The sequence below is a fragment of the Hyperolius riggenbachi genome, chromosome 8 (genome assembly GCF_040937935.1).
Source record: "Hyperolius riggenbachi isolate aHypRig1 chromosome 8, aHypRig1.pri, whole genome shotgun sequence".
NCBI classification, from domain to species: domain Eukaryota; kingdom Metazoa; phylum Chordata; class Amphibia; order Anura; family Hyperoliidae; genus Hyperolius; species Hyperolius riggenbachi.
The window spans coordinates 24,270,817-24,285,823 of NC_090653.1; the positions used below are offsets into that span (position 1 = coordinate 24,270,817).

The 15,007-nt window shown below is 47.0% G+C and overlaps 1 protein-coding gene across 1 annotated transcript in view; it reads right to left on the reverse strand.

Annotated features, from left to right (window-relative positions):
• Window positions 1-4,264: 4,264 nt before the first annotated feature.
• The window catches only part of SYMPK (symplekin scaffold protein), a 74,489-nt gene continuing 63,746 nt past the window's right edge, over window positions 4,265-15,007 (reverse strand). The window contains exons 21-27 of the mRNA XM_068250078.1: window positions 13,470-13,560; window positions 12,995-13,096; window positions 12,725-12,912; window positions 10,115-10,291; window positions 7,309-7,383; window positions 4,725-4,895; window positions 4,265-4,448 (exon numbers count right to left, since the gene is read on the reverse strand). Of these exons, the coding sequence (XP_068106179.1) occupies window positions 4,332-4,448; window positions 4,725-4,895; window positions 7,309-7,383; window positions 10,115-10,291; window positions 12,725-12,912; window positions 12,995-13,096; window positions 13,470-13,560 (921 nt within the window). The 3' untranslated portion in view covers window positions 4,265-4,331. The remainder of the gene's footprint in view (window positions 4,449-4,724; window positions 4,896-7,308; window positions 7,384-10,114; window positions 10,292-12,724; window positions 12,913-12,994; window positions 13,097-13,469; window positions 13,561-15,007) is intronic.

Below are 15,007 nucleotides of genomic sequence, written 5' to 3' on the forward strand. Positions count from 1 at the left end.
CATGCTTGATCAGGGTCTATGGCTACAGATAGCCATACATCTAATGATGGGTAGATTCGACCGGGCGAGTCCCCCCCGGTGTATAAATGTGCCCTGTTTGTGCATGTACATTTCGTCACCAGGGGTATTTCGTCACTTGTCCCGATACCACTCGCCGCTTACTGCTGCAAACACCTGATTGATCACGACGACCAGACATCTTGCTCAGGATGTATGCTTTTAATTATGAGCTCCCGCCCCCAGAGCCTTTAACCACTTGAGGACCACGGTGTTCAACCCCCCTAGTGACCAGGCCATTTTTAACTAGAGACCTCTTGCTGTAGGGCCGCACAACTCAGCACACAAGTGATTCCCCCCCCCCCCCCACCAACAGAGCTCTCTGTTGGTGGGGTCTGATCACTCCCCCAATGTTTATTTTTTCATTACAAATATTTGTTGTTGTTTTTTCATTAAAAAAAGTGTTTTTTTTTTGTCTCCCTCCCTCCCCTGGCCAGCCTATCACTGCTGATCGCTTCTGCGTCCCCAGTACAGCGCTGCCTTAGATCGCATGGCGCTGTACAGCCCTATTAAGATGGTGGTTTCGCCGTCTAAAAGTCTCCAAGCGGCGGTCGCCGCTGGGAGACTGAAGGCAGAGCGGAGCTAGCCCCATAGAAGGCCGTTCACACCAATCAGCGTGGAGTGGTCGTTGGGCTGCTGCCGCGTTCACGCCAATTAGCGTAGAGTGGTCAGCAAGGAGTTAAAGGACAGCCAAGGCGAAAATAAACTAATGAAAAAAATATGATATCCATCTTCCTTCTCCTAAAAATGACGTTTTAAGATATTCCACAGTTTTATTTTATGTTTAAATCTACTTTTTAAGTTAACTGTTTTATTGTTTTTGCTCAATGACACATTCATTTACGTATGCCAGAGTTAAAATCTATGAACTATTGATCATTTTTATCTCTTTCCTGCTAGGAAAGTGTTTTATAGTTGGAATTTCTTATCAGTGAGTGTCACCCTGTAGTCACTTCCTGGCTGAGTCAGCAACTTACATGCCTGATATTTAACTCTTTCAGGCAGAGAAAGAAAAGAAGGAACACAGCCTAGTTATTTGTGTGCTAGGCAATATACATACCCATGTCTATCTCATGTCACATCGGGTATCCTTTAAAGAAGCATGACAAAAACATGGAACAGACCTTCAATTTTGATTGGGCAATTTTACCACTTCCATGCAGTACGCGGGTCAACAGACTTTGAATTCCATGAACAGAGAGTGTAGATAAATCCTCATACTACATGCAGATGGTAAAATGAATTGGCCAATCAAAACCGAATGCGTGCACCAGGCTTGAAGAATACCTGAGGAGAACATAGTGTTATTTTACTTCCAGTCCCTGTACCCTTTTCGTCCCTCGCTGTATTCCTGGTCCTCAATCTGCTGTTCTGACCAGTACAACGCGCAACTTTGCTAAGTCGCGCATTACTGCATATGCGCTGGCCTGGTGGCAGGTCTCGATCACATGCACGGCTACACGTCTTAATGTAGTGCGCATGCGCAGAGCACTCTCGGCCACAGGAGCGCGATCCAGGAGGTGCGCCAACGCATGCGCAGTAGTGCGGAACATACCGGGTCAAACAGCGAATCGTGGATTAGGACTGGATGGAAAGCGAGGGACCTACAAGCCTAGGGTGGCTGGAAGACGCCCCAGGCAAGTAAAAGAACACCATTTATGTTCACCTCCGGTATCCTTTAAAGTGAACCTGATAGGAGAGTGACATGGAGGCTTTTCAGCAGTACTAGTTGCCTGGCTATCCTGCTGATCCTCTGCCTCTAATACTTTCAGCCATAGCCCCTGAACAGGCATGCAGCAGATCAGGTGTTTCTGACATTTCAGAACTGACAAGATCAGCTGAATGCTTGTTTCTGGTTTAATTCAGACACTGCTGCAGACAAATCAGCAGGACAGCCAGGCAACTGGTATTGTTTAAAAGGAAATAAATATGAGTCTCCAAATCACTGTCATCTCGGATTCACTTTAAGATGTGGAGTGGCAGTTGAGCTGACCACTCCCACACACTTACTTCCTGTGACTCTGCTGGAGGCGTTTCTGCCTTATGCTGGGTACACACGATGAGATTTCCCGTTCGATTTGCGGATCAATTCGATTAAATCAAACATGTTCGATTGGATTTCGATCGTTTTTTCCGTCGATTTTGCATACCTATCATGAAAAAAACGATCGAAATCCAATCGAACATGTTTGATTTAATCGAATCGATCCGCAAATCGAACGGGAAATCTCATCGTGTGTACCCAGCATTAGACCAGAGTAACGTTTTTGAAGTGGCGCTGGTAGAGGTCTTCTCTGTGCATGGATTGTCTCAATTCAAGTGGTGAACAGCGTTACTCCTTTGAGTAACCAAGATGGCTACAGTGGATGTAAAAGTATAACTCAGCTAAGGCTCCCTTCTAGTGATAGCATAGCTTTTTATTGAGATTTTGTGATCGATATATGCATTTTTCCATATGTCAGGCAGGTATGTGTAGTAGTGCACTAATTTTTCTACCGTTTCTGTCCACCTCTCTGCCCGATATAACAATAAATGTTACTAACATCCCTATAACTTCAGTTCTCAAAGCACGGTGCTTAGGGGTAGTATTTGACTCATCTCTCTTATTCCTCACATTCACTCCCTAACCAGCTTCTGTCATCTCCAACTGAAAAACATATCTCGCATCCAACCTTTTCTCACTCAGGGCTCGTTTCCACTATTGCGGTGCGGAATCGCCTGGATTCCACCGCTGATGAAATCGCATGCAGGTGCGTTTTACGCGTTATTTTACGCGATTTCGCATAGATTAGGCTATATGAGTTTTTAACCATGTCACTGCCTGTGTTAATTTACTTTGGTTCCTATGCGGAATCGCACGCGTAATCGCGTAAAAAAAACCGCATGCGATTTCCCTATTAAATACATTGCCTGCGATTCGCATGCATTCCACTCGCAGGCGAATTCTGCGTCTCTTTTGTGCGTTTTTTCACCGCTGAAAAAAACGCACCTCAACAACGCTACAGTGGAAACAGGCCCATCCACTTGCATTACATGTGCGAATCGGACGCATGCGGATTCGCGATAGTGGAAACGAGCCCTCAGGACTCAATTACAATGTTAATGCATGCTCTTATATCTCATCTGGACTAACTGGCACTGCTCCAATATGTACTGAACTCTGCTGCTCATCTCATTCATCTTCTCGTTCTTCCTCTGCTGCTCCTCTCTGTCAAGCTCTTCATTGGCTACCAGAGGATCCAGTTCAAACTCTTAACTCTAATCTCTCTCCTTTGTACATCTCACTAGTTTCCAGATACCAACCCAACCGCATTCTCAGATCTGCACATGACCTTCTTTTGTCCTCCTCTAGAATAACTCCTCGCATTCATGTATACAAGGTTTCTCATGTGCTTCACCCCTCCTCTGGATGGAATGCCCTTCCACAACACATTCATCACTCTCCAACCTTTGACTTCTTTAAATGTGCCCTCAAAAGTCACTTTTTCCATCAAGCATACGCTCTACCTTTTGATCTCTGGCCAAGTTGTACTGCTACTAGATAACTTAAACATTACCTCTAGGTTTTAATACTGTAAAGTACCCCACCTCTTGTTCCCCTCCTATTCCTTTAGATCAGGGGTCTCAATCTCAATTTACCTGGGGGCCGCAGGGAATTTCACAATCGTGGTGCATTGCCGCCTCTGTCCACCCCTCTCACTCTTCCTTCACAGAGAGGGGCAGGGAGAGGCGGCGATCCGTGCGGCGATTGACGTCAGGAGGGGCAGAGCTGAAGCTGAAAGCTCTGCCCCTTCCAGGAAATGCCGGTGGATTGCCCCCCGGTCGATTTGGGGGCTCTGCAGCCCTCGTTTAGCGGCGGATTTCTTGGGAGCACTGAAGCGAACTATAAGGAAGCTTTTGCCGGTGAGGGCCACAAAATATTGTATCGAGGGCCGCAAATGGCCCGCGAGTTTGAGACCCCTGCTTTAGATTGTAAGCTCCCAAGGGCAGGGCTCTCTCACCCCATATTCATATTAATTTTGTCACTAATTACCAATTCTGTATTGTTTCTGTATTTTATATTTTAGTGTATACCATTGTCTGTACAGTAGAATCTCGTATTATTTTGTATCCCATGTTTGTTTCTTACTTTGTACAGTTAGTCGGAATATGTTGGCGCTTTATAAATCAATAATAATAGTGCAAACAGAACACAGAGGACCACAAGTGGACCACAATCGAGAGATACTTTATTACATGAACAATGATTGATGACAACAGGCTGACATTCGGGCCTAGTCCTCTTTATGTTCTAAACCTTCTTGCACAACCTCATCGAGGGACGGAGAGTGCACTGTCCGTGTGGCCATGTTCTCCATGTCCTCCGTGGGAGATTCTTTACCATGATTCTTCTAAAGGTAAACAGTGAGGAACAAAGTTAGGAAAGAAGAGATTATATGGAAGCCTGAAAGATGAAGCAACATTTTAATAAGATCAAGGGGTAGGTGGATTTGGGGGTGGTGGGGGCTTGGGCAATTTGCTACCATGGATGTTTTTATGTATAATTTTTCTGCAAGTGTTCAATAAAGTTTTGTATTTTTGTATCAAATACATTTGTATTCAATCAGGTCACACCCCTCTCATATTCTATCTCAAGAGTTTTTTTTTTTTTTTTTTTTAATACAAACCATTAACATCTCCTCCTCTTCCTCTATTAAGATAACGGGGAGATCCATTTCGGTCTCATCCTCCATCTCCTGGCTGTATTTCTCCTTCTGTTCCTCGGCGGTTTGACGCTTTATAGCCTTTTCTTGGGCGAGACGTTTGGCGATGAGGTCCTGGCCTGGAGGTTCTGCTGCCTGGCTCAAACAAAGCAAAGGACATGTGTGACTATCACGGGAACATAAAGCAGGTTATTATTCTACTGCTGGGATGATTTCTGAATGACGTCCTGAGCTGAAGAACGCAAGTCATCCAAGCAGATGTGGCCTAGAGTTTTTACAAAATTGTCTACCATTCAGCTCCCTATGTTTTCTACTAAAGCCTCATCTGACTCCTTCAGTCTAGTCTCTGCCTTCAGAATTCAATTGGAAGCCCTTACCAAAGTCACCAACTTGCCTTCCACTGATTGCAAAGGCTATTTAGCTGATCATTTTCTGCCTCTCCAAACTTTCTCATCTTTCGGCATTGAAGGGAACCTGAAGTGATAGGTATTTGGAGGCTGCTATGTATATTTCCGTTTAAGGTGTACCTGAGATGGGGGTGGGGAGAAAGTTGCTACATACCTGGGGCTTTCTCCAGCCCCTTTCAGACCTTTGGCTTCCTTGTTGTCCACCCAGGCCACCACTAGGGTGCTCTGAAGTTTCTCTTGTCGGGGCATGTCGGTGCATGCGCAGTTCGGCTGCGTGCACGCCATCATGTGCTCCTGATGAGAGGAGCTTGTGGCCCGAGCAGCACATGCGCAGTACACCCCGACCAGAGAAACTTCAGAGGACCCTAGCGGCGGATCGAGGTGGCCTAGTAGTATGGCAAGAAAGCCAAAGCTCTGAAGGGGGTTGGAGAAAACCCTAACTACTGTATGTATCAATTTTCCCCCTACTGACGTCTCAGGTTCCATTTAAAGGATACCAGAGCTGAAAAAGGATGGAGAAATGGGTGGAGCTGGCATTTAGGGGGAGCTGTCCTGATGACCACTGCTCCCCCATGACACCCCTCTTTCTCAACTTAAAGAGACTAACAAAATGTTCAGCCTTATTTCTTCTATCCTATAAGTTCCTATACCTGTTCTAATGGGGTGTTGCTTACTGCAGCCTTTCCTAGTTGCACAGTGGCTGTATTATCTCTGCTATATTATCTAATCTTCTTTCCTCTGACGGCTTTGTCGGCCTCAGGCAGGAAGGTGCTGTCTGCTGTTATAGGCAGAAGCTATACACGCCCTCCCCACGCCCCCTGCAGGCTCTGTGTGAGTCACAGACTGAGCTCCTCTCAGCCTATCACATGCCATGTCTTGTTTGTAAACACTGCCTAAAACTGGCAATTACAAACCAGGATTGCAGCAGGGAGTGGCAGAAACAGCACAGAGGGGCCCAGGAGAACATGATGAATAGAATGGTATGCTTTTTATTGTAAGAATTTCAGAGTACAGATTCTCGTTAAGACCCCTCCCAGCTTCTTCCGGGTCCCCGGGAGTCGCCATCACTGCGCCGATGTTGGCCTGGCTAGTTGCGTCCTACAGCGGCTGGGAGCGACCTGCGCATGCCCATGACGTCACGATTGATGTCATGCACAGAGCGCTCCTGGCCGCGCCTAGCTGGGCCAACATCTGTGCAGTGATGGCGACTCTCGGGGACCCAGAAGAAGCTGCGCCCACATGCTGAAATCTATTGGTAATCTGTCTGCAGTGCGTGGACAGGATCCCTCCGATCCCTCTCTGACCAGATTGTATCAGAGAGGTATGTCTCCAATTGTTGATCTTGTGGCAGATCGACAGCTGTCTGGCCACCTTAAGACTACATTTTCTAGTGATAACTTAAGTAATGGTCGTAGGGCAGAGACTGTCACTTGCATACTTGATTTTTAACTCTTTCAGGCAGAGAAAGACTAAAAAAAAACAGCATAGTTATTTGTGTGCTAGGCAATGTACATACCTATGTCTACCTCATAATGTCACCTCATATCCTTTAATGGAATCTTTAATCAAATTATGCTACCCCCCACTCTACTTACCCGGGGCTTCCTCCATCCCCTGGCAGCCGCTCTGCCCCTCGCAGCCACCGGCTGGGGTCCCCTCCGGTGCAGAGGCTACTGCACCTGCGAAAGTACCGCTGTCAGTCACATCCACGTGGTTGTGTACTGTACCCTAGGTAAGTGGAGTGGGTGGTGAGGGTGGGGGGGTAGCATAATTTGATTGATGATTCTTTTAACAAAACATTTGGCATTGAAATTCAGATTGCCATTCTTTATAAACAAGCCTCAGTCTCTATAAGTGTCTGAAATCTCGCCTGTTGCAGTAACAGTCCGGCACTGAATGGCCTGTGGGTCACACCCTGCGGTGTAGTCAGTGAGCTGCCATGTTGCACCCCAGCTTAGTTAGGTGTACACATTACAGCTCCCATTACTGTGGCTCAGCATCCAGGGAGGCCTGGAAATCTTTAGAACTGTTATTGTTACAGGCAAGACTTTGTTAATTGTTCTTTTTTCCTATATGCAGGGCTGCTTTTCTATCTCACTGTAGTTCTGCTAGAAAGTCTTGCTGTGGCGTAAGTTACACACCTCTTCTTCCATGTCTTCATCCATTCGGGATTCAGCTTCTAAGATGGCCATAATGGCGTGAGGGACGTGTGCCAGCTGCGGGAGAGAGAGAGAGATCACCAGTCATTAAATAGAGCAATACTGGTGATGGAGGAACCTTAAAGGACCACTACCGGGAAAATTGTAAAATTTAAAATAAACATTTTTAATAAGTCTATTTCTCCCAGAGTAAAATGCAAATGCACTTTTCTCCTAAGGTTGCTCTCACTTATAAGAAGCATGTATATAGTAAGAATCCCCTTGAGAATCCCTATGAGGAGATGGACTGGTCAAAAACCTGTCAGTTGTCAGATTTTTGAAACCTGTTGTAGCCGACAGCAATATAGGAAAAAAAATAAATGTATATAGTGCATTTTACTCTGTAACAAACGTTTAGGCATTGGAATCTGGAGAAAGAGGGTATTTAGGAACTGGAGTGTGTGAGTGAGTGAGTGAGTGAGTGTGTGTGTGTGTGGCACTAGAGGGAAGGGGGGATGTTTAGGCACTGGAGGCTGGAGTGGAGGGGGGGGGATTGTTTAGCCACTGGAGGCTGGGGTGGAAGAATTGGTTAGGCAGTGGAGGCTGGAGTGGAGAGGCGGTGGTTAGGCACTGGAGGCTGGAGTGGAGGGGGATTGTTTAGGAACTGGAGGGGTTAGGCACTGGAGGAGCATGCAGCGTTTCCTCACAAAGGAATTACCTGATTGGGTGTGAAGGCATAGCATGCAGCGGTTCCTCCCAGAGGACTGACCTCATTGGGTGTGAAGGCATAGCATGCAGCGTTTCCTCACAGAGGAATTACCTGATTGGGTGTGAAGGCACAGCATGCAGCGTTTCCTCACAGAGGAATTACCTGATTGGGTGTGAAGGCATAGCATGCAGCGTTTCCTCACAGAGGACTGACCTGATTGGGTGTGAAGGCACAGCATGCAGCGTTTCCTCACAGAGCACTGACCTGATTGGGTGTGAAGGCATAGCATGCAGCGTTTCCTCACAGAGCACTGACCTGACTGGGTGTGAAGGCATAGCATGCAGCGTTTCCTCACAGAGGACTGACCTGACTGGGTGTGAAGGCATAGCATGCAGCGTTTCCTCACAGAGGACTGACCTGACTGGGTGTGAAGGCATAGCGTGCAGTGTTTCCTCACAGAGCACTGACCTGATTGGGTGTGAAGGCATAGCATGCAGCGTTTCCTCACAGAGCACTGACCTCATTGGGTGTGAAGGCATAGCATGCAGCGTTTCCTCACAGAGCACTGACCTGATTGGGTGTGAAGGCATAGCATGCAGCATTTCCTCACAGAGCACTGACCTGACTGGGTGTGAAGGAATAGCATGCAGCGTTTCCTCACAGAGGACTGACCTGATTGGGTGTGAAGGCATAGCATGCAGCGTTTCCTCACAGAGGACTGACCTGATTGGGTGTGAAGGCATAGCATGCAGCGTTTCCTCACAGAGGACTGACCTGATTGGGTGTGAAGGCATAGCATGCAGTGTTTCCTCACAGAGGAATTACCTGATTGGGTGTGAAGGCATAGCATGCAGCGTTTCCTCATTCAGCACTGACCTGATTGGGTGTGAAGGCACAGCATGCAGCGTTCCCTCCCAGAGGACGGACCTGATTGGGTGTGAAGGCATAGCATGCAGCGTTTCCTCACAGAGGACTGACCTGACTGGGTGTGAAGGCACAGCATGCAGTGTTTCCTCACAGAGGACTGACCTGATTGGGTGTGAAGGCACAGCATGCAGTGTTTCCTCATAGAGGACTGACCTGATTGGGTGTGAAGGCACAGCATGCAGTGTTTCCTCATAGAGCACTGACCTGATTGGGTGTGAAGGCATAGCATGCAGCGTTTCCTCACAGAGCACTGACCTCATTGGGTGCGAAGGCATAGCATGTAGCGTTTCCTCACAGAGGACTGACCTGATTGGGTGTGAAGGCACAGCATGCAGCGTTTCCTCACAGAGCACTGACCTCATTGGGTGCGAAGGCATAGCATGTAGCGTTTCCTCACAGAGGACTGACCTGATTGGGTGTGAAGGCATAGCATGCAGCGTTTCCTCACAGAGCACTGACCTCATTGGGTGTGAAGGCATAGCATGCAGTGTTTCCTCACAGAGGACTGACCTGATTGGGTGTGAAGGCACAGCATGCAGCGTTTCCTCACAGAGGACTGACCTGATTGGGTGTGAAGGCATAGCATGCAGTGTTTCCTCATAGAGCACTGACCTGATTGAGTGTGAAGGCATAGCATGCAGCGTTTCCTCATAGAGCACTGACCTGATTGGGTGTGAAGGCATAGCATGCAGCGTTTCCTCACAGAGGACTGACCTGATTGGGTGTGAAGGCATAGCATGCAGCGTTTCCTCACAGATTACTGACCTGATTGGGTGTGAAGGCATAGCATGCAGCGTTTCCTCACAGAGGACTGACCTGATTGGGTGTGAAGGCATAGCATGCAGCGTTTCCTCATAGAGCACTGACCTGATTGGGTGTGAAGGCATAGCATGCAGCGTTTCCTCACAGAGGACTGACCTGATTGGGCGTGAAGGCATAGCATGCAGAGTTTCCTCACAGAGCACTGACCTCATTGGGTGTGAAGGCACAGCATGCAGCGTTTTCTCACAGAGGACTGACCTGATTGGGTGTGAAGGCATAGCATGCAGCGTTTCCTCACAGAGGACTGACCTGATTGGGTGTGAAGGCACAGCATGCAGCGTTTCCTCATAGAGCACTGACCTGATTGGGTGTGAAGGCATAGCATGCAGCGTTTCCTCATAGAGCACTGACCTGATTGGGTGTGAAGGCGCGGACGTGAGCCAGGAGAGGGTCCCGGAGGTCCGGACACGTCTGCAGGACGGACACCAGCTGGGCGGGAGGGAGCTGCAGAAGCACACTGAACGACTGGGGTTTGGTCCTTTGGCAGCATTTAATGAAACCTTCCCAAACTTTGGGGTATTTCCACACCTGGGGGGCAGAGAGGAGGAACAGATAGAGAGAGCTGCGAGACAGGAAGGCTAGAGCTGGTCAATGAAATGCTAATGACTGTGGTTAGCAAATGCAAATTTAATGCAAACTGCATGGAGCTCGGACCTGGGCCAATAAAAATCACAAGAATGTGAATTGAATTGAAGCTGCATATAATCTGCATTGAAGCCAGCATTAGGGATGGTCGCAAATGGCGATTTCCCACTCCGATGCAATTCCGCATTCTCACACTGGTTTTTCCAATTACCACAGAGTTCTGAATACCCAATGCCTGACGTCACAGAGAAATTTTTTTTGTTATTTTTGTCAATAAAGATAGTTAATTGAAAAAAAACTAAAAAACAAAAAAAAACAACACATTTTTAAGCTGATGTACTCTATTATGCATAATCCGCATTATGATTGGCAACTGGGGTATACTTCTGCATTCTCTGATTGGCCAAATACTTCCCAGTTATGCGATTGGTCTAATAATTCCCAGTTATGCGACTGGCCTAATAATTCCCAGTTATGGGATTGGCCTAATACTTCCCAGCTATGCGATTGGCCTAATACTTCCCAGTTATGCGATTGGCCTAATACTTCCCAGTTATGCGACTGGCCAAATACTTCCCAGTTATGCGACTGGCCTAATACTTCCCAGTTATGCGACTGGCCTAATACCTCCCAGCTATGCGATTGGCCTAATACTTCCCAGCTATGCGATTGGCCAAATACTTCCCAGTTATGCGACTGGCCTAATACTTCCCAGTTATGCGATTGGCCAAATACTTCCCAGTTATGCGATTGGCCTAATTCTTCCCAGTTATGCGATTGGCCAAATACGTTCCAGTTATGCGATTGGCCTAATACTTCCCAGTTATGCGATTGGCCTAATACTTCCCAGTTATGGGATTGGCCTAATACTTCCCAGCTATGCGATTGGCCTAATACTTCCCAGTTATGCGATTGGCCTAATACTTCCCAGTTATGCGACTGGCCAAATACTTCCCAGTTATGCGACTGGCCTAATACTTCCCAGTTATGCGACTGGCCTAATACCTCCCAGCTATGCGATTGGCCTAATACTTCCCAGCTATGCGATTGGCCAAATACTTCCCAGTTATGCGACTGGCCTAATACTTCCCAGTTATGCGATTGGCCAAATACTTCCCAGTTATGCGATTGGCCTAATTCTTCCCAGTTATGCGATTGGTCTAATACTTCCCAGTTATGCGATTGGCCTAATACTTCCCAGTTATGCGATTGGCCTAATACTTCCCAGTTATGTGATTGGCCAAATACTTCCCAGTTATGCGATTGGCCTAATACTTCCCAGTTATGCGATTGGCCTAATACTTCCCAGTTATGCGATTGGCCTAATACTTCCCAGTTATGCGATTGGCCTAATATTTCCCAGTTATGCGATTGGCCTAATACTTCCCGGTTATGCGATTAACCTAATACTTCCCGGTTATGCGATTGACCTAATACTTCCCAGTTATGCGATTGGCCTAATACTTCAGAGTTATGCGATTGGCCTAATACTTCCCAGTTATGTGATTGGCCAAATACGTTCCAGTTATGCGATTGGCCAAATACGTTCCAGTTATGCGATTGGCCAAATACGTTCCAGTTATGCGATTGGCCTAATACTTCCCAGTTATGCGATTGGTCTAATACTTCCCAGTTATGCGATTGGTCTAATACTTCCCAGTTATGCGATTGGCCTAATACTTCCCAGTTATGCGATTGGCCTAATACTTCCCAGGTATGCGACTGGCCTAATACTTCCCAGTTATGCGATTGGCCTAATACTTCCCAGTTATGCGATTGGCCTAATACTTCCCAGTTATGCGATTGGCCTAATACTTCCCAGGTATGCGACTGGCCTAATACTTCCCAGTTATGCGATTGGCCTAATACTTCCCAGTTATGCGATTGGCCTAATACTTCCCAGTTATGCGATTGGCCAAATACTTCCCAGTTATGCGATTGGCCAAATACTTCCCAGTTATGCGATTGGCCTAATACTTCCCAGTTATGCGATTGGCCTAATACTTCCCAGTTATGCGATTGGCCTAATACTTCCCAGTTATGCGATTGGCCTAATTCTTCAGAGTTATGCAATTTCCGCAGTACAGTACTGATTCTCTAGATTGGTCTAATGCTTCTGGGTCTTGTGATTGGCCAGAAATCTCTGAGTCTCGGTAATGTGGCATTCTGATTTTTGCACACCGTTTTCCGCTGTGGAAAGCCAATTCCAGAAAGCTTATTGAGAACGTTGAAAAATTGGAATAACGTGGAATTTGAACACTCCTCCCTAATTAGCATCTCACTGACCATCGCTAGTAATGATCAACATGTTAGTGTGTGGCCATCCCTAGTAACAATCAACATGTTAGTTTGTGGCCAGCTTCAGGGCCTTCAGACCTGCTTGTAGATGAGTCGGGTCAGTATGTTCATGATGAAGCCCCCAAGGCGCGGGTACATCCCCAGAGCCTGGATGACGGTTCTCATGAGGAGCATCGGTAGCGGCGTGGTGTCCATCAGCTGCTGGAGAACCACGGCCAAGACCTCCGACGTGTAGACCGAGCGGGCGCCAAAGCACAGGTTGGTGGCTGGAGAACGGAAGAGCGGTGAGTCACGGTGACAATGGAAAGCCGTGAGTAGAACTCACAGTGACAGATTTCCACCTCTTACCTTTAATAACCGACTTCATGTCACATTTACTGGAATCGATGTTGTGAAGAGCCACAAGCAGATCGCCGGGGGTGAGAGGAGACATGGAGGAGCTGACATCGCCTGGTGGAGAAAAATCTGAATCAGGGATTACATGCAGAACCATGCTGGCCTGGTAGCTGCTAATTAGATGGATTGCATCCTTTCTGTGTTACGTACCCCTTTCTGTGACACCCCCCCCCCCCACTGCATCCTTTCCCTGGCACACGCCAGCATCCTTGCCCTGGCACACGCCAGCATCCTTGCCCTGGCACACGCCAGCATCCTTGCCCTGGCACATTGTACCAACAGTACACCTTTCTACCTCACTCTACCAGGGCAGACACACACAACCACCGTTACCTCCCCCAAGGGTTCAAGGTAGCCCGGCCTCAACTTCTGCTGTACCAACATAGTCCCCCTTAGCCCTGCCCCCACCCCAGCATAACCCCCTCACCATGCTGTGTTCCCAGTAGACGGTTGAAGACTTCCTTCACCACGATAGGGTTCAGCTTGATGAGCTTCGGCAAAGCTTGGATAACTTCTTTCTATAAAGCAAGAGGAAAGCAGAAAGTTAGGAGGCCTGTGCTGCATGGCTTTGATCTGAGGGCCTCCAGACCCAACTATAGGACTGTGGAGGAGGATCAGGACTTCTGTCAGGGTTTACTCGCTGCGCCACCAGTAATACTGCGCTCCCCCTCATACTACTGCTGCTGAGGAGGAATGAACACAAACATCTCCTAACTCGTAAATCTCCACGGATCCAGGAAGCAGAAGCCATGCTAACAAATGAAAGCTGTGACCGACTGGCTGTCAGCAAATTAAAGTGTACCTGTCGTGAAAAAAAGGTGCCAAAGTACTTCCTCCAATGGTAACAAGTGGTGCCGCTCTGGTCTTGGGTACGCACGGTAATCTTAGAATTAGAGTGCGCCATAGACAGTTTTATTCGTTACATTAAAAGTTCTAACAAGATTAAAAACTCAATGGAGCTTATCAAAACTATGGGAACTGGATCCCCTCTCCCCTGTGTTAAAGCCTCCTCCAGGCTGTGGCCAGCAGTGCAGTGTCCTCTGCCTGGAACTCTTGGCGGACACAGATCTGGGCAGGTCCTAATCCCAAAATGCCTCCAGCAGGCGTTTCAGCGTTCGCATGCCTTCGTCAGATGAACTTCATCAGTACTTTAAGTTAGAAGTGGTGCTGGACATTTAATGCTGCACGGGGAGGGATTATGATAGAGAACAGAGGCGCCAAAAGGATAAAAACAATATTTAAAAGTTTTAAAATGATTGCTTAGGAGGCAGTGGTGGACTCACCTCCCACAAGCAGACACAACAACTGTGTATTCACAAAAAGGACATTTATTGGTATACTCCAAAAACAGATCGCTATCTGATAGCGATCTGATTTGGAGTATACCAATAAATATCCCTTTTGTGAATACACAGTTGTTGTGTCTGCTTGTAGGAGGTGAGTCCACCACTGCCTCCTAAGCAATCATTTTAAAACTTTTAAATATTGTTTTTATCCTTTTGGCGCCTCTGTTCTCTATCATAATACTGATATCGGGCTCTCGGTTCTTCTCTTTTTCACGGGGAGGGATGTCTACATTCCCATGGTATGATTCTTAATTGGGAAAGACTTTTTTTTTCATACAAAGGCAAAAAAGACAACACTTTACAGGGCAATCCACTTTACCCCAGTAGAACACTCTGTAATTTGGTAAGGATTGTGCATTTCTTGAGATACCACGACAATATTTTGCAGGTCAAACCTTTATTTGCACAAAATACAAAAATATTCCTTATTGAAAGCAATTAAGACAACTGAATCTGTCAATCTTCATGAAGATCACAGATGTAGTCTAAGCACGTCGACAATCCCATCCTCATGAGGCCAATACAATTATAAATTCTGGCTTGGAGGGGTTAGCAAAATACTTTTCTAGGATTGTCTTAATTGCTTTTAATAAGAAAAATGTTTGTATTTTGTACAAAT